At 32.1% G+C, this 25,515-nt stretch overlaps 1 protein-coding gene and 1 long non-coding RNA gene across 2 annotated transcripts; both read right to left on the minus strand.

Moving 5' to 3' along the window:
- Positions 1–8,465: 8,465 nt before the first annotated feature.
- LOC135834907 (uncharacterized) lies at positions 8,466–16,824 on the minus strand. The gene is made up of 2 exons (XR_010556795.1): positions 15,176–16,824; positions 8,466–15,089 (listed from the first exon to the last, which is right to left on the minus strand). It is a non-coding gene; the product is annotated as an uncharacterized LOC135834907 (long non-coding RNA).
- A 1,232-nt stretch (positions 16,825–18,056) lies between these two features.
- Positions 18,057–20,197, minus strand: LOC135834722 (dynein axonemal heavy chain 12-like). Its single transcript, XM_065348719.1, has 3 exons — positions 19,482–20,197; positions 19,223–19,377; positions 18,057–19,076 (listed from the first exon to the last, which is right to left on the minus strand). The coding sequence occupies exons 1-3, from the start codon at positions 19,686–19,688 to the stop codon at positions 18,920–18,922; spliced, it is 519 nt and encodes a 172-aa protein (XP_065204791.1). The 5' UTR covers positions 19,689–20,197; the 3' UTR covers positions 18,057–18,919.
- Positions 20,198–25,515: the final 5,318 nt, after the last annotated feature.

Raw genomic sequence — 25,515 nt, forward strand, 5'->3', positions numbered from 1 at the left:
GGACTTCCTTGAGGGAGAGGGCTACATTCACACACCCAATGCAGCTGAGGGAACGCTGAAACTATCCTCAGTGCATTGGAATAGGGTTGGACGACATTGCCTCGTCGTAAATACAGAATTTTCCAGCTCCGAGTTTCATTCATCGTAACAATCGTAACACACTTTGTTTTTTTAGTGTCATTTTGATGGCTTTATATGTGACACATTCAAATTATAACTTTAAGTAAATACGAGTATGTTGAATTATTGATGTGGGTGCTGCTCAAAAGAAAGCAATATGACATCTGAACTGTAGGAAGTGGTATCTTCAGATAAGTCTACAAACATTAGGACGCCACATCTTGGTATTATTGGGAAAAATTCACTTCAGCGAGATTATTAAAACAGGACCCATTAGACAGAAAAATGAAAAAAAAACATGAATGAACTTCACAGATGTCACAAGAGACTGCTTCTTCAAGTTCATTAGTATTTTTTATTTTAAATTTTTCTGCCTAGTATATTTTTAGAATCAGTTTTTTATTATTCTTTTTTCTAAAAGTATATTTTCTTCTTTGTTATTGTTTTTTTTTTTTTCGTATAAACTTAGGGATTTAAAATAATAAAGTGAAATGTTTTTTAATGAAACATCGTCTGATTCTGAAACAGATAAGCTCAATACAAATTAAAACGAAGAATCTTGCAGAAAACTGCAGATTGTTTTGGAAGGATATCTCGAGCTAACTTTCATTGCCTACTATAGTAATTGTATAATAGAGAAAATACTTTTTAAATTATACATTTTCCTGACCTTTTTGCAAAAATTCCAATAAATCAAAAACGAAATTCTCGTTTCTTGAATGAAGTCGTTTTGATCTTGGAATTACGACTCAAATTTGTCCTTGCTTAGCTCGGGTTTCTATGTTTTTTGTTTGCAGAATTTAAAATTAACCTATTGTTCAAAATGCGAAAAATTCACAAGCTGAAGACATCGGTTTCTCACTTCAAAAAATATGTTATATTGAAACAATTTTTTGAAAGTTTTTTTTTTAGGCTACTTTGCTTTATTATTCGAAAACCGAATGTTTTGTAGAAAGAAGAGGGGGGGTGAAGAAATTTACCTAACAATGAAATAAAACAAAGGTGGAAATTAATCATGATAATCAAGGATTGGTGATAGTAAGTAAAAAGTGTATATGTATATTTTCGGATCTGTGATTAGATCCAGGCGAAAGTGACAATCTACTTCATCGCCTGGTGCTTTAAACAGCAAGAATTATCGAAATCTTTGAAATTAAAAATTAAATGATAAAACAAGAATGTTACTTTATTAAGGGTAATATTCAAAGCAGTACCCAGTTCGACAAAGTAAAATAATTTCCGCGATGAAATGTAATGAATTGGAAAATAAAAAAATACCTATAGTCGAAAATTTGTCGGATTTCACACAAACTAATCGATATAAATTCATATTTAATTCAAATATTACAAAATTCAGACCCACGTGGAATAATCAGTTTTCCATGTTGTGCACTGATTGTGATGACGATTTCTATACACTTAAGTATTCTTTCATTTATTTTCTCTTGAGTAAGTGAGTAATTCTTTATCTGGTTAAGTAGGTATTTATGATAAATTTAAAATACGATCCAAGCGACTCAATTTGCAATCATAAATTGGCGATGGTTCGTTTAAATTTTCAAATTGAAAACTTTTTTTACAGTCATGAAAACATTTTAAAATGAAATGAGCACTCGACATCTTTTATTTCAAAATTTCAAGTTTTATGGTTTGAATTATTATAACGACGACCACCTCGAGGTCGAAACGATCTCGGTGCTTCGTAATTTTATATGTACGTAAATAACTAATGACTGATTGGTGAAATTTATCTGACAATGAGATGAATAGATATTATTAACGTCTTTAAAATTCTCGTTGTCTTCTTTACAGCCCTCAACAGTTTCAAAACAACTCAATAATTTTTCAAGAAGTAGTTACATACAAATCAAATAGCCTAATATATAAACGAAAAGAATTAAAACAAACGCCCTTTTGAAAAAGTAAGTAATCCATTACTGATCTGTCGATTCAATTAATTTCGCGAGCAATTACGAGCTTCTATCTCTCTCTTTTTTTTCAAGTACCTATTTGACAATTTTTCTATCAGCTATAAATGCATTTTTTTCAGATAATCACGACAAAATAATTAGTAGTTCATTTGTTGTTTATATTATTATTTTTCTTCTACATGCCGACGTAGTGAAATAAATTTAATGACGAATGCATTCGTGTATTTTTTCAATCAGCATTGGGAGATAAATTGAAGAGTCTGCTACTGACTGTCTCCTTTGTGAAACTGATGAGATTCAGCAACGAATGTAAATAAATTTAATAATTATTTTATAATGATAATATCATACCCAAAGTCACATATTTCCATACATATATAAAAGAATGGGAAAAATTACATATTTCATCAGTTGTTTTTATAATGTTCGATTTATTAACGCACAAATTGACATTTTTTGCGAATTCTTTCATCGTGACCTGTTATTTAGACAATTCCGGATTGTCTATAATTTCTGTTGAAAACTTTACGTTTATAGGTATTTGACACTCAACAAAAATGTAGTATTTTTCGGGAAGAATCAGGAGAAAATTTTGACCCCATATTGCTTACATACTTTTTCATTGAAAAATATTTACATGGAAGAATACATAATGAGTCGTGATTGATTTTAAACGTAAAAATTGACAAAATCCCTTATTAAAGTTTTTTTTACACCTAACAGTAAGCATAGAATTTTTCAAAACTGGTTCCCTCAATATTTCGAAAAAGTGATTTCAAATTTTTCCAAAATTGATTCATCTCTATACTTTGAAAAGTGATATCGAATTTATTCACCTTAATATTTCAAATTAATTCAGTTTTTTTTTTTTTGGTTCTTCTAGATGTTTCGAAAAGTGCTTCCAACCCAATTTCATGGCATATTTAATTTATTTAGAACTGACAGTAAGCATAGAATTTTCAAAACTGGTTCCCTCGATATTTTGAAAAGTGATATCGAATTTATTCATTTTAATAATATTTCAAGTTAATTCAGTTTTTTTGGTTTATCTCAATACTTATTTCGAAAAGTGCTTTCAAATTAATTTTAATAATTATCTAATTTATTCAAAACTGGTTCACTTCAATATTTCATACTTATTCGGTTGTTTTTTACACCTAAGCATAGGTAGAACTTTTAGAACGGGTTCACTTCAATAATTCGAATTTATTTATTTTTTCAAAACTGTTTTATCTTAATATTTCAAATTTACAGTGTTAGCATAATATTTTTTTAAAATACACCGTTGATGAATAATTTTTTAATTTGCAGCAAGGACAATCAACATTAACCGATTACCCAGTCAGCTTGACCGGACAAGTTGAGGATTTTGGTAAAAAAAACTTTTCCAAACTATCTACCATTTACCAGCCTTATTACAAAGCTAGTGAAACGTAAACTTGTCTTCACAATCACCAAAGTTACATGTAGGTATAGTTATTTCATAGTTTATTTTGTTTTTTGTTCGTTCAATTTTGACAGATTTTGGTTTACATGTAGAACTTTCCCATATATTTTCCAAAGAAAACAATTTCGAAGAAGTATTTGGACTTTATGAGTTCCGAAATATACTACGAATTTGCTGTGGACGAAGACAGCTGTAACTATGGTGTTTCATGTTTATTCGAGGTACCTACGTCGTACGCCTGTTCTAATAAATTTCTAGTTACGAGAACACCCCATGCATAGGAGAACCTGAGCCGAAGACAAAAGCAACACCGGAAGAAGACCCAACAAAATATGGTAATGTTTCGATCGTGATACAAAATCAATGTATTTTATTCCATTAACACAGATACAAGTACATTTTCCTCTTCTTACTTTACCAATAATCCAATATTCGCTGTTTTCTTTTATACTCGATTGAACTACAACTTATATAGAGACGCCATCGACGACAATTTTCTTATCAACACAACCAGCTTAATAATATATGCTGGTTATTCATTTGCAGTAAGTATTCGTGGTTTTAATTTTAATTCAGCTTCCAGTATATTCTTGACATGTACCTCTACAGAGTGCCGAAGTTCTCACGTTTTACATACGTTTCCTTACAACAGATCTGACGACGTTGCATCGCTGCGAAGACCTTAAGGAGTCAAACTGCACTAGCGACAATAGTAAGAATACCTACCTACCTAAGTTTTTTTTTGTTTTTTTTTTTTTGTAATTACGTACGAGCGCTGTAATAAGTTATTCATTATTACTTATTAACTCATTAGGTATTCGTTTTTGCCGAACATTTACGTTATTTTGGTTCTAACAAAAACGAAGAAAGAAAAAAGAACTGTCGAACAATAATTATTCTCACGAATAAATTTTTTTTCAAAACTTGGTTTTGAGATGACAAATTTTCTAGCGATTTTAGTTACAAAACGAGTTTTTCCTGCAATCTTCATGAAGAAGTTGGATTTTTTGCGATTTTGGCAAATAAAAAATAAAATTTCTGGGCAAATCATTAAAAAAAATGGGTTATTTTGAGATTTTGGTAAAAAAAAATTATACTTACTTTCTGGCAGGAAATTTTAACAATAAACAGACTATTTTATAAATTTTCATAAAAAATAGGTTTTTTATAGTTTTTTTTGCAATTTTGGCAAATAAGTGAGAGTTTTTGATAATTTTGCTGGAAAACTTTTTTTTTGCAATTTTCACGAAAGAAAACTGATATTTTTTCGACTAAAAATAAGAGACTTGTTGGAAATATTGACAGAAAAAAGTTTTTTCAGCAATTTTGGAAAGAAACATAACGAACACCATCTGGAAAAACTTCAAAGGTAGGTACCTAATTGCCGATTTGTTATCTCTGAGAAAAGATAATCATTTACTAATTTACTAGAATCACGCGGATCCTTCCAACAGAGTAAGGTATTTTTTTATTTATTTATTTTTTTAAATGCACCGTTGATGAATAATCTTTCAATTTGTAGCAAGAACAATCAACATCAACCGATTACCAAGTCAGCTTGGCCAGACAAGTGAAGGTAAGAAAAAACTTTTCCAAACTATTTACTATTTAGTAGCCTTACAAAGCTGGAAAAAGGTAAAATCTTCTCAATCACCAAAGTTACAAGGAGGTATAAAGGCATAGAAGGAGCACTCTACAATGCAGTCCAGTTAGGACTTGATTGTCAACTTCGAACAGTTTTACCAGGTAGTTACTTGAGTGGGTTTTCATCACAGTTACTTTTTTTTCGAAAAAGTAGTATTCCAATCCATAGTTTTTTTTTGTCCACAGAACGAATCAGTAATGCTACATTGAAACGTGAGGAACAAGTTATGGATCATTTATGTATGATTCTTATTTTGGGTTCGAATTATTATAGGCCTAACTGACGACCGCTTGGAGGTCGGAACGATCTCTGTGCTCCATAACTTTAAATGTACATATGAAAGTAAATACATTCAAGTATAACTAAGAACTAATTGGTGAAATTTATCTGACAATGAGATGAATCACTGAAAGAAATAAACAGTAATAGTTACATTGAAACGATGCACTCAAAGTCAGTGCATTAAAACGCGGTAATTTTGGTATAGGAATGAAACGCATTAATCAGTACATATTTTGAGAAGTAACTATTACACAGAAGTGTAGTAACCATTCCATCGTTTTTATTCAACAATATTTAAAAAGTGGGGATAGGTGATATCAATTTCACGTTTCTCCGCACATCTAAATAATTCTTACTGCAACGAATTTTTCTAGACCTAATTTCCCTAAGAAAATTTTCCTACCTGACTGGGATTCGAACCTGCGACCTCTCGTTCCTAACTACCTACACTTAACGACATGGCCGCGAGTAGAATATTTGATTCAGGCCCTCGAAGTATTTATAGGTTTTTCACTGTTTGAAAAAAATGATTTCATTGCAGTATGGCGATGTACTCAGTACATCGTTTACTGTATTCAGTAAATCACTACATGGTTCTCAGTCATGTTTAAGGAATGTAATCTTTGCTTACTGTACGATTTAATTATTACCCACCAAATGATGTTTTGAATACCATGTCTGCAGGACTGAGTTCTTAAAGAAATGTAATGAGAACATAGACATGAATTTTGAAAAGTGATGCAATAAATCCATCCTGGCGATGTACTCATTCCATCACTTGATGCATTCTCTGATTTAACCTATGTAATCATTACATCAAAATGAAGTAATTTGAAAATTACTGTACTGTGCAGTAACCATTGCATCAATTTCAGGACTGAATAAAGCGTTTTGAAAATCATTTCTTTCAGTGTAAAAATTTCGAACATCTTTAAAATTCCCATTGTCTTATTTACAGCACTGAAGCTTCAAATAACTCAATGATTTTCAACACGGGTAGGGTAGCCGACTAGCCGAAAAGCCGATCGTCCTTCGAAGTAAATAAAGGAACACAAGAACTCTTTTTAAACAGTAAGTAATCCATCACATGTATTTACCAATATGTACCTACATCTTGAAATCAAAGAGACTGATAGCTGCAAGCGAAACTATAAAAATATACTTGAGTAGAATTTTTTCTATTTATTCGAAGGAATGTATATTTTTTTATCAAGAATTGCCTGGGTTAGTTGGGAATGCGCATCATGGTGCTTGAACTAATCTAACTACCAAATTACAACGAAGTGAGGATGTCAGGTTATACCTATTGTACTATTTCCTCAATTTACGTTTAAAAAATTCGAGAGGAGCACTTCAAATACAAATTACAAACACACCCGGTGTCACCACTTAACCCAGTACCCACGAATTGAAATTTTCCTCAATTAAGACGAAAAATGGGTAGGGGGCGGTACAACGGCATAAAAAGTTTCATCAATGATCATTTTTTGCGTAATTTTAAATTGCAATTCGCTGTTATAGTGCCATTTTGAAATCTGTAATTTTTTTGGTTACAGTTATTGTTTTAGTTACCGAAGTAATTATTTTTTTTTGAAAATTGTTCAATTTGAATGTTCAACTTTCAACTTTTATACCTACTTTGTACTTTAAATTAAATGTGAAAAAATTATACAACTCATTTCGAAATTCAGATCAGAGTTGAATTATTTAAATTTTCGAAGTGAAAAAGTGAAGGGAGAAAAACATGAAATCGACGAAAAATTGAAAACATTAACCAATAGGTAATTGAATTAAATTATTATTGGTTTTAGGTTGATCCGAAAAACATTTTTCAAGAGTTATGGATCATTTATGATTTTTATTTGAAAAAATTAGTTTTGGTTACAAATTTTCGTAAAATATCTGGTTCACCTTAATATTTTAAATTTAGTTTTTTTTTTTTTAAAAAAAAGGGTTCACCTCGATATTTTTGAATTTAATCATTTTTTCAAAACTGGTTCACCTTAATATATTTCAAATTTACTGTTTTCTTTCAAAAAAAGGTTCATCTCAATATTTTTGAATTTATTCAGTTTTTATTACACCTTAGAATAGAATTTCGAATTTACTCACTTTTTTTCAAAAAAAAAAATTGTTCACCTTAACAATTCGAATTTCTTCAGTTTTTGAAAAACCGGTTCACTATAATGTTTCAAATTTATTGACTTTGTAGTTTACTCTAGAGCATATTTTTTAAAAAATATACCCTACTGTTGATGAATTATGTTTTAATTTGCAGCAAGGACAATCAACATCAACCGACTGCCAAGTCAACTTGACCAGACAAGTTGAGGATTTGGGTCCGAACTATCTACCATTTACAAGCATTACACATATGTAGGACAACAAGAACAACCATTCACAATCATCAAAGTTACAAGGAGGTATAGTTTTATCATCTTTTATTTTGTTTTTTGTTCGTTTAATTGTTTCAAATATTACGAACGAAGCTTGTGTATCTATCACACAAATGACCGAATCCGTACCTAAGTTTCGAACATTCACAAGGCATTACACGAAAAAATATTATCATCGCCTGGTGCTTAGAACAGCAAGAATTCTCGAAATCTTTGAAATTAAAATAATAAAACGAGAATGTTACCTACTTGATAAAAATCGAGAATTTTATTTTTGATTTTTAACGAATACAACATCAGACTTTGAAGTATTTCTTCACAATCTGGTTATCCAGATCATAACTAGTCGTTAAAGATTCAAAATGCTCAATCCTAATTTTCCGATTACTTTTCTGTCGAATTATCGACTGCTCACAAATGATTATTCATTTTTTTAGCCTTTTGATTTTAACTAGGTAGGTACTTATTACTTAACTATGTACTCATCATTCGGATAATCATTTACGTAAGATGAACAGATGCATAAGTAGGCAGGTACTTTTAGTGTTAGAAATGTAATAAGCAATACTTAACTTATTACTTACTGAGCTTTAACGTCAAAAACAATAACACTCAAATCGACCAATTACACAATATGGAAGGCGAAGTGCACTTTCGGCAATATAGTAGATTGTACATACATAGTAAGAATAGTTTTTTGTTTTTGTTTTTTTTTTTTGTAATTACGAGCTCTGAAATAAGTCATTCATTAAGTATTTATCAAGTCATTATTCGTTTTTACCTAACATTTAGGTTATTTCGGTTCCAAAAAAACGAAGAAAGAAAAAAATAACTGTAGGAAGACTGGCTACCGTTTTCAAAGGTATTAGAACCCACACTCTGCATGAAACGAAAATAAGGAGACAATGTACTGTTTACAGCAAGGCGAAAAAAGAAAAACGTGTGAAAACAGTCTGTAATAAATATGAGTAGCATTAGGTATGCGTAATGCGTTTTCCTATTTTTACCATAAGAAATGATGCGTAAGCTTTTGTAACTGTAATGGAATATTATGTTTGAATTCTGCAGACTGCTTTTTCCCAAATTCTAGCACGCCACACTACTAGGCGTCTACTAACCACATTTTTATTACTTTCAGAACACGTGCAGGTTACTCAGCAATACTTCTCAGCATCGGATTTTAGAGCAAGATCCTTCAAACAGAGTAAGGCATTTTTTTTTTTTTTAATACACTGTTGATGAATAATTTTTTAATTTGTAGCAAGGACAATCAACATCAACCGATTGCCAAGTAACTTGACCAGACAAGTTAAGGATTAGGGTAACATCTTCACAAGTTCACAATCACCAATGTTACAAGGAGGGAGGTATAAAGGCGTAATTCACGAGCGTCTGTTTTGTTACAGATGGCCGGTTGGAGCGGAATTTTTTTTCTGGACTTGGAGTTTTTCGAGTGTGGTGCGTGTGTGGATGTGTTGTCGTGTGTTTTACATTACGTTTTTTGTTTTTATTTTTTTTTTATAAATTTCGTCTCTGTGTATGAGCATTTCAGCATTTGTCTCTTATTGTCGGCGGTGTGCAAAACTCAAAAATAAAAAATATTTGATCAAAAGTCAAAACCAACTAACCAAAAACCAAATATAAAAAAATTAAAATTTGTATCATCAAAATATGTATAATGTTTTGACTTTTCTGCATCAATTGATTAGTAGAAGTGAATACAATAATTAATAATACTAATACTAGGTACCTAATTGGCAGAAAAAAAACTGAAAACTGAAACCAAAAACTCAAAAAACCAAATAAAAGTACCAAAAAACTATAAACCAAAAACCAAAAATCAATTTATTTCAGTTTTCGTATTTTTTAAGTATTTTTTTACCCTTACTTTTATACATGGTGCCAAAAACCTATTTTTTCACTTTCATATTTCTTTTTACTTTTTTACATTGGCGATGGTGCTAAAAACGTATATATTTTTTTTACTTTTTTACCCTTTGTTTTGTAGGTATAAATAAGTGGTACCAAAAAAATATTTTTCGTTACTTTTTTACCCTACTTTTGTAGGATATGGAGCCAACATTAATTTTTATATTTTTGTTTCAGTATTGAATTTTATTTCATTTTTAAAAGTGAAGATAATTGAAAATTCAATTGAAATACATAATTATGTTACGTACATATTTTTAGAGGTGAGGAGTTAGAGAAGTACCACAAACCACAACACAATAACAATAAGAGACAAATGCTGAAAGGCTCATACACAGAGACAAAATTTATAAAAGCAAGAACAGAATATATTTCGGAGAATGCCGTCAGGTGCAGCAGGAAGGGTTGTCAAAATAGGCATTCTCCCATTTACTGCAGTATACCATCCAAATTTTGTCGGATCTAAAGAGTTACCTATTGCGTTTTGAACCTCAAAGTAGACACGCTTACTGTGTTGTTCTAGCGCAGCTTTTGTTGGAGGAATTGATGACAAAACAGTTGCATGCTTTTTCAGGGATTTTGCAAAGCATTTGAATCTGTAATCATTCAAGTCTTCATTCTGTTTTCCGCCATACAATGCAACAGTGATGATTTCGCCAGCTTGTACAATTTCATCCAATTTTGCATTTCTGTCATAAAATTTATCTATCTCTTCTTTGAGGTATGGTATTTTTAGAAGTTTTTTGATAGATGAAATTTTTCCTTTAACAAAACAAATGAAGGAATAAAGACAATTTTTTCGCTCGTAAGGGATGGATATGCACACAATAGGGGTCGCGAATGGTTCACTTCTAACTTCCTTGCATCTGTTGCCAAATATCTGCATTCCATTCATTCATAAGAATCGAGAAAAATCATATAACTACCTTCAAGATTACGAAAATGCCATTCTCACATATACTTTTGGTATACCTACCAAAAAAGTTCACTCCCCTCCAGTCCTAGGGGCGAGAGGTAGCTGTCATGTTCATTATGTAAAAAATTCTTCGTTGTTCAAAGTTGCAGAGAAAAAAATTCCCAAAAAAATATGGTATTTGTGGTGAAAACGGTAAAAATTGAATTGGAGGGGGTCAGGGGGTCCACATGTGGGGAAGCGCTCGAAAACTACGCTGTACAATGTAGTAGGGATGTGTGCACATTACAATGGATGCTTATAGAAATCTCAATATCTTTAACCCCTTTCCCTAACACTCGCATTCGACATGGGCATCACCTCAATGTGGGGGAGAGGAGGGAGGGGAGGTCATGGTTACTCAGAATGTCACCGTAAAGGGTGTAACATGGTTTTCATACTTACATCGGACTCAAAAATTGGTTTAAAAACCAACTCCCTTCGCATTTATAGCATTTTTCAAGAGAACACGTTATTCGGATAGCTGTAGGTCCACCCCCCTTTTGGGGTTACGAAAATGATCGATAGATCATCTGAAAGGAAATTTCATGCAGATTCTTTTATTACTAAACTATTTTTAAGCTCCGGGCAATATTTGAGGAAATAATCTTCAAAAACCGAAATTGGGGGGCTAAGATCCACAATAAAAGGGGAAGCTCACACCGGACGCACCCGGACACCTCAGATCCTTACTCAGGGCATCAAAAAGGACCAGTATACCAATTTTCAGCTTGCTCCCTCAAAATTCCTTATAGAACCCCAATTCTCCTGGACTATTGCGAAGAATGCAGTCGAACAGCTCTACCAGGTAAGGCACTTCAGTGTTTTTTTTATGACAGTAGGTATAACTTTTTTTCGAAAAAAATATCATTCTAATCCATGTTTTTTTTGTCCACAGAGTGAATTCAGTAATGTTTATATTGAAAAGTGAGAAACAAGTTATGGATCATTTATGGTTCTTACTTATTTGAAAAATCATTCTTGGTTACAAATTTTCGTAAAATATCTACCTACTTGATTATTGATAGTTATTCTTTAATGGTTATTGTTTTCAGTTATCATCCCTGTCGAAAACTTGATTCATATCGTTATAGCTACTTCATATTTTATTTTGTTTTTTGTCCGTTTAATTGTTTCACATATTACGCACGAAGCTCGTGTATCTATTACACAAAAGACGGAATCCATTGGTGCTTTAAACAGCAAGAATTCTCGAAATCTTTGAAATTAAAATAATAAAACGAGAATGTTACTTGATAAAAATCAAGAATTTTATTTCTGATTTTTAACGGTTACAACATCAGACGTTCATAATAGGTAGTATTTCTTCACAATCTGATTATCCAGATCATAACTATAGGTAGTCGTTAAAAATTCAAAATGCTCAATCTTAATTTTCCGTTTACTTTTCTGTCGAGTTATCGACTGCTCGCAAATGATTATTCATTTTTTTTTTTTTTTAGCTTTCTGATTTTAATACCTGTGTATCTTTCGGATAATTACGTATGTATTTACGTCTGATAAACAGATGCATACTTTTAGTGTTAGAAATATATAATAAGCAATACTGAACTTTAACGTTAAAAACAATAAAACTAAGTTCAAAATACCACACAGCCTGGGGGGTATCAAACTGCACTTTCGGCGATAGTAGGAAGTAGTTTTTTTTTTTTTTTTTTTTTGTAATTACGAGCCCTAAAATAAGTTATTCGTTACTATTAACTCGTTATTCGTTTTTGCCGAACATTTACGTTATTTTGGTTCTAAAAAAACGAAGAAAGAAAAAGTAATTACAGGAAGACCGACTGTCGATCGTTTTCAGAGATATTAGAAACCAGACTCTGCATGAAACGAAAATAATAAGACAATGCACTAGGCGAATAAAGAAAAACGTTTGAACAATTAATCTGTAATAAAAATATGAAATTGCGTAATGCGTTTTCCTATTTACCATAATAAATGATGGATAATAAGTAATGGAATATGTTTGAATTTTGCAGACTGCTTTTGCCCAAATTTTAGGGGAACTGCGCCGATATTTTGTTATAATTTTAATGATGCCAATTTCTTAGCCATTATTAAAAATTTCAAAAAGTCGAAAAATATGCAGTCCAGTCAGGACTTTTTTGGGGGGGGGGGGATTTTATTAAATTGAATTTGAGGAAATTTTAATATTAGCATTACACAGGGGCTCCCACAGAGTAAGTAAGTAAGTATTTTTTTTTCAAATTACAGATCAAAAAGTGAATTTGGTTGTCATATCCCAATTTAATACCTAATATTTATGTATAAGATGTAAAAAAGCTAAATATGGACAACCACGTTCACAAAAAAAATGAAGAATTCAAAACCGAAATGGGTACAAAATTGGCTGAAATTTAAGGAAATTAATACTCACATATTAATTTTGATTCGTTACCTTATTCCTTAGAATTTCGAATTTTTCGTCTATTTTTAGAACATGACCAAGCAATACAAGTATTTCACCAAGTCTTTGAAATTTTACCTGGTTTAAGATACCTTTCTCACATGTGAGCAGCATCAACCGATCTTGTATCAATTTTTATTTCTTTCCATTAGCAACAGAACGATATCTCACGAAGCACTCGCACTCGAACGTAAAGAAGGAGGGATATGAGCTCGAGTGGCTCCAGCCTTCAGTTCTCAAAAACTGAGATAATGATGCTAGAATGGGTGTTCACGTTCACGTGGGGATATGTAAATCGTACATTTTCAATTCATTTTCAATTTTAAAGAACATTATTTATTGAATAATTCAAAACGTCGTTCACTGTTAATTACTTCACAGTGTCAAAACGCCACAATCGCGAGTAAGGATTTTTTTTTGAATTACCGATTCTAAAGTAAATAAAATTTGGTTGTCACATCCCAATTTTAATAATCGATGGAATAATATAACTTAAGGATGGGTAAATTGATTCGTATCTTGAGCGTTGCGTCGTTCATTTGATTCATTGTTTTACTATTGGTAGGTACGTAGTATGTACGTACATATGAAGAGTGATATTCCAAAACTCGCTTTGTCCATTTTCACAACTTTTCAGGAGAGAGGAAAAACAGTTTCCCTTCAAACGGGTAAATTGGCTTTTTAGGCGAGTTTAGCACTTTATTTGGGTGGATTTATGATGTAGGAGTGTAGGTATACATTTCATCCACTAAATACTGCTGAAAAAAATTTCAATAAAAATGGACAAAACGCGTTTTGGAACATTATTTTTTTTTAATTTTTAGTGAATTGGCTATTTAGGTGAGTTTAACACCTCATTTTGGTAGGTTGATGATGTAGGAATGTGAGTTAATACTTCATCTACCAGGTATTACCACTGAAAACCCAACTTTGATAAAAATGGACAAAGCGAGTTTTGGAATATCACTCTTCATATATTAAAAAAATTATTTTTTGCTTCATTTTTGTTTTTAAAAACTTCTTTTATAACCTGACGGTGTCAAAAACCCCACAATCGTGCTTTTACATGAGAATTTTCAGTTGAAAGCTGAATTCAATTGACGATCGATCCCTGTTAATTAAGAGCGATGAGAGATATGTAATACGAGTAAGTAAACTCCCATCCATCTGTCATCCTTTCTTTTATGGCCAAACGAGTAAAAATAACCTGGTCAATTGAGCAGAAATAACCAATTAAAAGGGAATAACCCAGTACTTACATTTGTTTCGTCGTCACTAAATGCTTAAACGTAGACACAAGTTTGATGTACGATTTCTGAGTAAAATACAATTTGATATTCAGTCGATCATCGGCTTCTTGAGCCACGTGTTTCGCATCATTGTGCAACTTTTCACACAAATTCGTAATCGTTTTGAAATCCGTCGTGTCTAGTTTCACGTCGCTGAGTAATTTCTGCGATACGATTTTCAACGCGCTTTCAGGCCAAGGCTAGAAAACCCATGAAATTCAATATTTCCTACGGTATTGCGGTAAAAGGGGCAGGGCACATCAGCCAAAGAAATATCCATACCTGGAACCAGTCAATAGTGCAACAGTTGTTGAATGAGGGGAATTGATGGATGTATTTTCGCAGCTCGTAAATGGATGCGTTGAAAACCAACACTATGTGGATTTGTTTACGAACTCTTTGATGGAATAGATTATAAAGAGCTTCGTGGCTGCCATCGGTCTATTTGGAAGGGAATTCGAAATACGAGTAAGTTTAGATCATTGGAATCGAAGTATTAGGGAGAAAAAACGACTTTTGCGGTTTCTACTTGTAAAGATTTATCTCGTTGATTATCGATGATCTCCATTTTCTCGTAAATTTCTTTCATATCTTCTGCTGTGAATATTTCAGGTATTTCGCCTGTTTGAAGCAGGTTATTGACATCTTCCAGCATCGACTCTGGCATCATCTTCACATACAGAAGTTCACATATGTAAAACTAAACATATACGAACGACTTTTAGAACCAAGATCTAGCATCAAATTAAGGCGTACTTGAATATTATTGAGTAAAAAAGCAGAATGCTGATCGGTATAAACACTACAGAGCAAACTCTTCATATCTTTACGCCAATCCAGTTCGTTATAACGAGATGTAAGTTCAACCTGAAACCTCCTCAATCAAAATATTTCAAAAACATCACTAACAAAACAATAGGTAAATCAGCCAAAATACCAACCTCAAAAAACTCATATTCGCACATATGAATAGCCAACCTAGCCAAAGACTGCTTGCCTAGTCCACAATTACCCAGTAATAAAGCATGCCCTTGAGGCTGCTTCAATATACGACATATTCTGGAAATATGCTCGATAGCGTACGGAAACAGAATCAAATTCATCGGTTTTTTATTCACATTGTTATGCTCGACCAGATACCCCTCGACGATAGATTGCAACCCTTCCATATCTTGGACTTCGGCGTAATTCCTAACGTCAGCTTTGGGGTTGATAAAGTCGCAAAATATCAATCTCCTCAGCACTAGTTGGTTCACCTGAATGAGGCGATCCCAATTAGATCTTACTTTTCGTACGTATGAGGCAAAAAAACACAAATTTACGAGTCTTAACTATAAATTAAACCATACTTCGGATTCGTCTTCTTGTAACAGATGACTGAGTAAATCGTTCATGTTTTCTTTTAATTGTTCATCGATGACTGATTTCAAATTACTCATGAACCAATTTGAATCTCGTAAGTCGACTACTTTATCGTGATAGATTCGCATCACCTCGTGTACCCAGAGTCTTTTCATGGCTGATAGATCTTCTATAGCTTCCGGAACGGATAACACGACTCCCTAGATGAAAGAACATGACCGATAAAATGAGAGGTAAATTCCATGATGGATGAATCTACTATTCAACTACAGAACCTAAGGTGCAAATTTATTCTACTCATCTACAATTTGCATCTGCTGAACTCGAAAGCTCGCAGCAGCCGTATTGGGAGGCCAATCGGTTTCTCGAAAAATCACTAAAAATTTCTGAAAATCACCTAAATTTGATTTTGGCGGAAAATCACTAAAAATTGATGAAAAACATTTATTAAAATAAGTAGGTATGTATTAAGGAAATATTACTAAAAACTGATGAAAACATTACACAAAAATCTGATGAAGAAATTAATTAAAAATTAGAGATATCTAAATCACTAAAAGTTGATGAAAGCATTGCCACAAGTTGGTGCCAACACTATACTAAAACGAATGCCTTCCCTGATGATAACAAAAGATTGACAAAAAATTGCAAAGTAAGTAATCAAAATTACTGAAAATTGGAGAGAAAAAATGCCTACTCAGAAATTGTCGAAACATCTTTATTCACTATAAGCATTGATGAAAGCACCGTTAAAAATCTGCTTAAAAATTGATGAAAAAGTTGACGAAAAATCGCTGAAAATAAATGAAAACTTGCTACAAGTTGGTGCCAACATCACAAAAATTATTGGGAAAACCAGTAAAACATTGGCGAATAACGTCAAAAATTTATGAATAAAATACTCAGAAATTGTCCAAAAAACATTGAGTAAACATTGATAAGTAAGAACATCGCTAAAATTAATGAAAACATTACTAAAAAATTTGTAAAAAAAATTAACGAAAAATCTCTGAAAATATAGGTAGGTGAAAACTTCATTAAAAACGGATGAAATGAAAACATCGCTAAAAATTGATTTAAGAAAAAAACATCGCTACAACATTGATGCTATAATCACAAAAATTATTAAGAAAAATTACTAAAAATCAATTTTTAAAAAAATTTTAAAAAACAAGAAAATTGGCGAAAAATTAGTAAAAGTTATTGAAAATAAATCACCAAGAAATAGTGATACATCCTATTTTCCCTCCAAAAAAAATTAATTAAAATACTAAAAATTGATGAAAATACCATCGTAAATTGATGGGAAAATACTAAAAAATTGACGAATAACTACAAAAAAATCCACGAGTAAAAATATTTAAAAATTGACAAAAAAATTATAGTCTTCAGCACCTTAAAAAGTCGTTAAAATTGAAAAAACGTCACTAAAAATTGATAAAAAAGCACCACAAAATTTAAGAAAACTCGTTCAGAATTATTGAACAAATCATTGAAAATTGATAAAAATTTAATTAAAAATCGATGAAAACATCACTTGAAATTGGCGAGGAAAAAATTGCAAAACAATTGGCGAAAATCACTAAAAAAAAAAATAAATCGATAAAAATATCACTAATCACTAAAAAATTTCTGAAAAAAAATCAAATCAAGAATTGTTGATTCCTCTTGCTCACCTCCCCTTCCCACCAACAAAAAACTGATAAAAATATAAAATACCCTACAAGCAATTGATGAAAACATCACTAAATTTTTCCAAATTTCTTTTAATGGTAAAGAGACACTACAAGATTGATGAAACAGTCGCTAAAAATAATTGGTGAAAAAACCAACTGATCAAGAAATTGCAGAAAAATCTTAAAAAGCTTATGATAAAAGCGTTCAAACCCGGACAAAAATCACAACAAATAGAAGAAAACATTATTAAATACAGCACCCAGACGAAAAATAAAAACATCGCTATAACGATTGATGAAAAAAAAAACACTAATAGCAAATAAAATTGTAAAAACATTTGATGGAAAAATTGTTAAAAACAGCAGCAAAATTTGGTGAAAAACACAAAAAATTGTTAAAAGTTGATGAAAAAAATCACAAAAAGTTGATGTAGGTATTTGTAAATGTTGCTAAACTTCCTGATGAAAAAAAATTACCAACAAAATGAGCGACATAGCTGATAAAAATTGGTCAGAAAATCACTGAAAATTGATGAAAAATAAATGTTGAATGTTAAAAATTATAAAAGAATTAATAAAAGACAATGTAAGCAAACCCATAACTTTTCACATTTTGAATTAAATTTAGCAATATTTTTTTCTCAAATTTGAAAAAATTCACAACGATGATTCAGAAATGGCCTAGCCCTTACTCTAGCCCTTTTCCTAGAACGGCAAGTGAATGCTCTCGTTAATTAGATACGCATTTGAATGCAAATTACACAAAACCTACTTTTTAACCAGTTAAAAAAAACTGTTAATGATGCAAAATTTTCAAAATCAAGAATTTGCATGGCTCAAGTAAGTATGCACTTCTCATACGATGAAAGGTATTTCAAAAAACTCAAAAATCGCACCTCTTCATCTCGAATGAGACTAATTCGTTGAACACAAGGATCCGACCAATTGGTTAAATTATGGAAAACATTATAAAATAAGTATTAATTTGTTTAGGAAATAAAAAGTATTGTAAAACAGTCACTTTTGACTTGATTGTTATTATGCAAAATGTGTCCCTTATCCTAAATTAGCGTTTATAATATTTATATAGGGCAAATGCTCTAGGTTTACGTACTAAAATATTAATAAGTCAAATGTTCACTTTGGAATCTGACGTGTGGTCGTACGGAGTACTTATGGGGGAATTTTCAACACCGATGTAAGTATGTAGTAAATTATTTATGTAATATATCTTTAAAGCCAAATTATCACCTAGCTGATTAATTTTAATGGTTCTTTTGAAAAATTGCCGATGAACCACAATACATTTGCAAAAAAAGAACTCTGGAAATTCCTGATAATAGCCCGGATCAAGCAAATAACTAAGGTAAGCAGTTATACAGAAGATAGCGATTCTACGAATAATACGTGTAACCCATACAAAGATTATAACTTAAAGCTACGTGCGACTGAAAAAATCAAATCAGATTACTTGAACAATTCTGGAGAAGTCCCTCAAATTAAATATATAGTGAGATTTATCAGGCAAAGGCAACAGATTATTCTGAACTAGACGATGAATGGCTAAAGTCGCATCGACAATTTGATCAATGCATGGATCAAATTCTTTGCTGAATCCTCTGTAAAAAAATACCATTCTAATGTGAAAGATAGCACTTATACAATTCACTACCTAGTAAATTCTGTACACTTGAGTAAGTTGGTACCTATTTAAAATCACCATAAATAACTAGGTATAATATAAGTATCTATCGCATTTAGTTACCTCGTATCCAAATGCCACAGCATTATTTTACTAAAAATAGACTTCAATGTTTCATCGTCGAATAAATCATTCGAAATGAAATTAAAATGACGACAGAATCTGGCATACGATGGATAACTATCCACATCATGTTTCGTAGTAAATGAACAAATCAACTGCAAAGTAAAAATGTCTATCGTTTAACTAAGCTGGGCAAAAGCACCGAGCAAAAATGTTCACTTTAGAAAAAGAAAAAAAAATGCAAATCGATGTCTCATACTTGTAAATCGACTAATTGAACCGGAGTTGCTGTTTCTGTATTATACCATTGATTATATTCTATGCAATGGCGTAGTAATTCAATGGATGAAAATACTCCGTATTTATTTCGAGTTGAGGTATTCACGTCGTCGATGAAGAGAACGTAACGCATTCCCAAAGGAGGTCCATAAACTCCTAAAGGATCAGAATACCCAATTAGCTCCATCAGATGAAATGGTGTCTACTGTCTATTGATACCAGCTGCACTTTGGATGTTGTCATTATTATATGTAAGTATTTATTTTTTTCACTCAATTTGAAACGATTTTATTTTGATCAATTTACAAGAATATTTTTTAGCCAAATTTTTGTAAAAAATGGACTATTTGCGATAGGCCGGCCAGCAGTTTTTGATTTATAAGTTTCAGCACAATGGTGATTTTTACGTTTTATGACCTGGAGCCTGTTCTAATTGATCAAATAAAGTCAAACTTGGGGAGTGAGGTTCTCTTGGGAGCTAGAATTGACCCCTGCAGTTTGGAGGGTCAAAGTTGAAAATTACAGAAAGGTCATTTTTTTGGAGAAGCATAATTTGGCCTCAAATCAATGAAAATGGTCCAAATTCATAACCATTGGTGAGTATCGCCATTGTGAACAACATATCCAAATTTCAGATTCCTAGGTCATCCCCACCCAATATAAGGTGGAAAATTTTTGCGCGGAGGGACGAATCCTCTTGGGCAGTTTTCCCACGAACATGCCAAAAGAACACGTTACGTCTTGTGAAGAAAAACACAAAGAGGAAGACAGCATTGCAGCGAACAAGCTGTAAATACATGTTAAAAACACTTATCATGTCACCATACAATTTTCAATGTTTCATGTAGCGGCATACTGCTACGACTTTTTTGTAAGTTGATGTTGAACGATGATTTATACGACACACACCCGAAGAAAAGGAATTTACTGCACTCGGTATCAGTAGACGAAAATCTTGAGATGAATTCCTCATTCGAGTCACTCTCATGATTGGTTTACCTTTTTTCCTCTTGTCGAGATGATGGTTAATGCAACGTTGGATCACATTACCAGTTGTACCGCATGAGAAATTGAGGAAGATCGGTTTGTAGATCGATTTGTCTAGTTTATTGTTCAAATAATGCTGTAAAAAATAAGAAATTAGTTTTTTTTTAATGTAAACAAACGATGGAATCAGTTTTGAGCCAACAATGCGGACTCTTCGATTTAAACGAAACATATAGTCCTTTTGTAACGATCAAGTTGAAACACATTTCAGTACTTCAAAATTCTCAATATGAAGAAACAGCTGATAGGAGTGATTTTTTATTTCAGTGCAAGTGTGGCAGTGTGGCTATAAATGATGCCATTATTGATAAGTAAACTGTTTATTTAAATATACTTATGTTATGTATGTACCTAATAAATTAGACCATTTATAGGCACTCTTTTTTTCCAAATGTCCAAATATACGAGTATGTACTACTTTGACTTTTTTTTTCAAGCTTCGTCAATTGCCAAAGACGAAAAGTGAAGCCTGGAAACAGCGTATCATTGAACATTTCTACTTAGGTACCTAAGTATATAGACGAATCCGCGATAGAACTTGATTTTCAAGGCAAACACATATCCGATTCACTTGGACATTGAGTTCAAACATTGCCCAGTTTAAACATGAAAATAAAGTAAGCAAAATGAAAATAAAGTAAGCAAACTTTTTCAGCCATGATTTAACAAAAAAAAAAAAAAAAAAATATGTACATACATCGAAGACACTACATTGAAAACAGAATCGAAGCAATATGTACCTACAATATTTGTGGCGATGAAATAAAATTTAAGAATCCAGCATAAATCAAGGTATTTCTTTATTGGAAATGTTCTCTAATTTTGTGTATTCGGATTTTGGATCTAAAATGTCCTCCGATGGGTTTGCAATTGCGTATAGATTTTGATTTAGGTTGTTTTTTCACAGGGGGGGGGTGTCGTTTGTGGAAGCTGGAAGTCTTTCAATAGGTAGCTGATGAAACACGTCAACATTGAGACATCAAATGCTAATAACAAAAGCACAGTGCCCATTCCTGTTCGAGTAAAATGTGATAAAATTACGCAAATGTGGGTATGTGCTCACCTTTCAAGTTTTTTCTACCCCTCGCCATACTGTTTTACCGTTCCATTAAAAAACTGTTGCGTCCTTTTTATTATAGTTGTAAGTTGATTTTTATTTAATTTTCATTGTTTGATTATAAAATATGCTCATAATTCTATATAGGTTATGGGCCCAGCGAGCTTGTAATTGTTTTAAAATTGCGAATAAGTGTATTTTAAAAACTTGACCAGTGTTTTATTGGATTTTGTGTATCATGGCTAATGAACAACATCTACTCTTGATTACAAGTTAGAATTTAAAACGTTTAATGATAGGGAACAAAGCATGTTAAATTCGGCTATTTTAGCATAAATGCTGATGCCAGCTATGCAACCAATTCTTTAGATGCATGATCAACGAGTGGTTGTCTTCTTAAATTATTCAATAATACTGTAATGTGGTCATCTAAAGAACAAAAGGATATGGCACTTAGTACTATGAACGCAGAATTAATAGCTCGTTCTGAAGTACATAGTTACTTATAGAAGTTTTATGGACTAGGCAATTTTTGTCTGAATTGAACTATTGTTTATCCGTACCTACTGTTCATGTTGAGTACAAAGACAAAAATAACAAAAGTTGTATAGCTGTTGCTCAACTACCTTGAAAGTTACAAATTACAATCTTCACTTCGAACGTTCCAAGTCGGAAAACAAATTGTTTTTTTTTTATTTTGAGCCGAATTTTGCAATTTCGATATTGTTTTTTAATATAAAAAATTAAAATAGTTATGAACTAAAAAAAATTATGAATGTGGCTGTCTAGAATGGCCAAAAACGTCTACCATGTTACGGGGTTTCGTGATTTTCATAAAATTAATATGCTTTCTTTTTTTATGGAAACAGCATAAGTAAGTAAGCAACATTACTTTTAATTCCGCAGAAATTTTAGTGTAAACTCAAATCTGAAGCATGTTTGTACACACCTACAGAAGGCCTTGTTTACATTTCCATGATTCAAATTTCCTTTTGTGTTGCACACACAGGGTGGTTATAATGTGACTGACCCCCTTCCAACTGATAAGTAGGCAACTCATGGTGTGCCCAAGTAGGTGCTTTTGCCCAAATTTTACTTGGAAGAGGCTCAATTATGCTGGAAAAAATTTCTTTTAATATTATTCAGTAATTGAAATTTTGGGTTATTTAGGAACTATAAGTAACAACCTTTTACAATGAGTAAAAATTGCTCTTTGAGACACCAAATAGATCATTTTGTTTAGCATTTTTTCATGCAGATGATTATGGTAGGTACATAGGTGATCAGAAACAGCTACCTATACAAAACAAAACGTTTGATGAAATGTGTTCAAAAAATTAATACTTTTTAGGATTTTTCTTAAAAATCTCAAAGAGGTTCCTCTCAAATAACTTTGTTTCGATATGTGTCATGTAAGTAGGCTATTTATTTATATTCAAATGGAACTTACTTTTACAATAGATTGCAATTTTTTTTACACTACATTGAAATCATTCACGTTGAGTCTACCTAGCTACTCATTGCCGAACTGAACGCATTGAATTTGAATAAAGTTACTTAAATTTAAAGTTTTATAAGCTACATGATGGTAAGAAAATGGTTTTTAGTTGTAGATCTAATATTCTTTAAATTAAAATCACAATAACATAAGTGATTTCGATGAAAACTGTGAGTCGATTTGTGAAACTACTATTTGTTTTGTAAAAACTTCTTTTGGTTCGAGTCCTCGATATCAAAATTTAAACCCGCGGTTTGTTCTATCGACCCAATCTGATTCACAATTTTTGAATGGATTTTGAAATTCTTTCATCCTCATAGAGAAATTTCCTTTTTCAATTTTTAAAACTCAGTGGGAAATGGCTAAGAAACTGTTGATCACTCAAAAGTAACAACAAAGAAGAACATGGAAAAAAGCCACAAAAATTTAAACACAATCGGTTCATCGGTTGCTTCTACTTATATGTTTATATGTAGATTGTAGGTGAGTGAGATGAAGACCTCAAGATCATTAGAATAAATCAAAGTATTCCTTCATTGGAAATCTTCTATAATTGTGTATTCAGATTTTGGACACAAATACCCTCCGATGGGTTTGCAATTGCGTATAGACTTTGGTTTCAGTTGTTTTTTCACAGGGGGATGTGCCGTTTGTGGAAGCCTTTCAATAGGTAAGGTACCTGATAAAACACACCAACATTGAGGCATCAAATGCTAATAAGAAAAGCGTACTTAGGTTTTCATGATTGCAGATTAAAATCTTCACTTCAAACGTTCAAGTCAGTAAGCAATTGTTCTTTTTTTTCATTTTGCGTCGAATTTTGTAATTTTGGTAGGCATTGTGTTTTTCAATAATTATAAACAATTAGAAATACTAAAAAAAAGTTACCTATAAATGTGGCAGTCTGGAACTGCCAAAAACGTCTTCCATGTTACGGTTTTTTGTCTTATTTTACATTTTTTTTTCTTCAAAAAATTATAACGACATCTTATGCATTTCTCACGAATAATATTTGTACCCACATATAACTCTTACCTACTTATAGAGGTAGAGAAGATCTAGCTATTATTAGCACTTAGGCTGTCGTTCATTTTCTTTAAAACAGACAAACTGTTTTTCAAAATTTTAGCCAGGGTTGAAAAGCGTTTGAATTTGAATTGGTTTTGCGATGGTAGTGGTTCTTAGAATCTTTAAAAATAAGATGGTCCCCATTTTCAGTTCCCAAAAGGATCTCAGACGTGGCTTTGAAATGGTTTTGTTTTGGTTCCAAAAAGTACCTTTCACATTGTTCTTCCAAAACAGTTCTCAATTTTTTTCAAACTCAAAATGGTTCTGGTGGTTCCTTTTATTTCTCCTTTGATGTTTTGCTGGTGGTGCTGGTGGTTCCACCAATCAAAAAACTGTTCCAAACGGTTCCAGGTCCAAAAAATGGCCAAAAATTGAAAATTTGAAAAAAATTTCCCTTAATTTAGCATATTTTGCATGAAAAACACAAAATATGATTTCAGCTTGGTAAAAAAAAAGATTGTTCAATGAAAAATTATGCAGATGCCAATAGAATTCAGAGAAAGACGACGATACCAAAAACATGTACCATGAAAGCATTTATTTATATTCAATTGGATCTAACTTTTACACATTACACAGGGTGTTTGTAATGTGACTGACCCCCTTCTAACTGGTAAGTAGGCAACTCATGTTGTGCCCAAGTACATAGGTGCTTTTGCCCAAATTATACTTTGAAGAGGCTCAATTATGCCGGCAAAATTTTCTTTTAATTTTGTTCAGTAATGGAAATTTTAGGTTATACATACAAGAACTACATATTACCTTTTATAATGGGCTAAAAATTGCTCTTTGAGACACCAAATAGATCATTTTGTGTAGCATTTTTTATTAGGACAGATGGGAGAAATGCGCTCGTCAGGAATCAATTTTTCTTTATTTTCTGAAGGTTTTTCACCTTCAAACGTTCACTTTTGTTCAACTCGAGCTATAAATTGGTTTCAAAATTAAATTATTTAAGCATGTATTTGTATCTAATATTATAAATTGTAAATATCCGCGAAAAATGGTTCCTTTGGCAATCGCAGGCTAATTTACTGCATGCCTATATCATAGGCTAAATTGTGCTGTAACGGTCGTTTTTCAAGAAACAACCCAATATGTATGTAGGTGTAGGTAGGTAGGTATGTACTACCAATTGCCTTGCGCTCGTAGTGTTGAATTCAATAGGTTGCTTTTTGTTTTGTATATATACCTACATGTAAAAACCATACATTACGAGATCCGTTTTATATAAAATCGGGCATTGCGAGATCCTGAGATCCTTTTGCCGGATCTCGCAAGTTCTCTCATATGCCATGGTACTCGTGAGATCCGGGGGACCCTGTACACACATTTTCAGCCGGA

This window comes from Planococcus citri, chromosome 1 (genome assembly GCF_950023065.1).
Source record: "Planococcus citri chromosome 1, ihPlaCitr1.1, whole genome shotgun sequence".
NCBI classification, from domain to species: Eukaryota; Metazoa; Arthropoda; class Insecta; order Hemiptera; family Pseudococcidae; genus Planococcus; species Planococcus citri.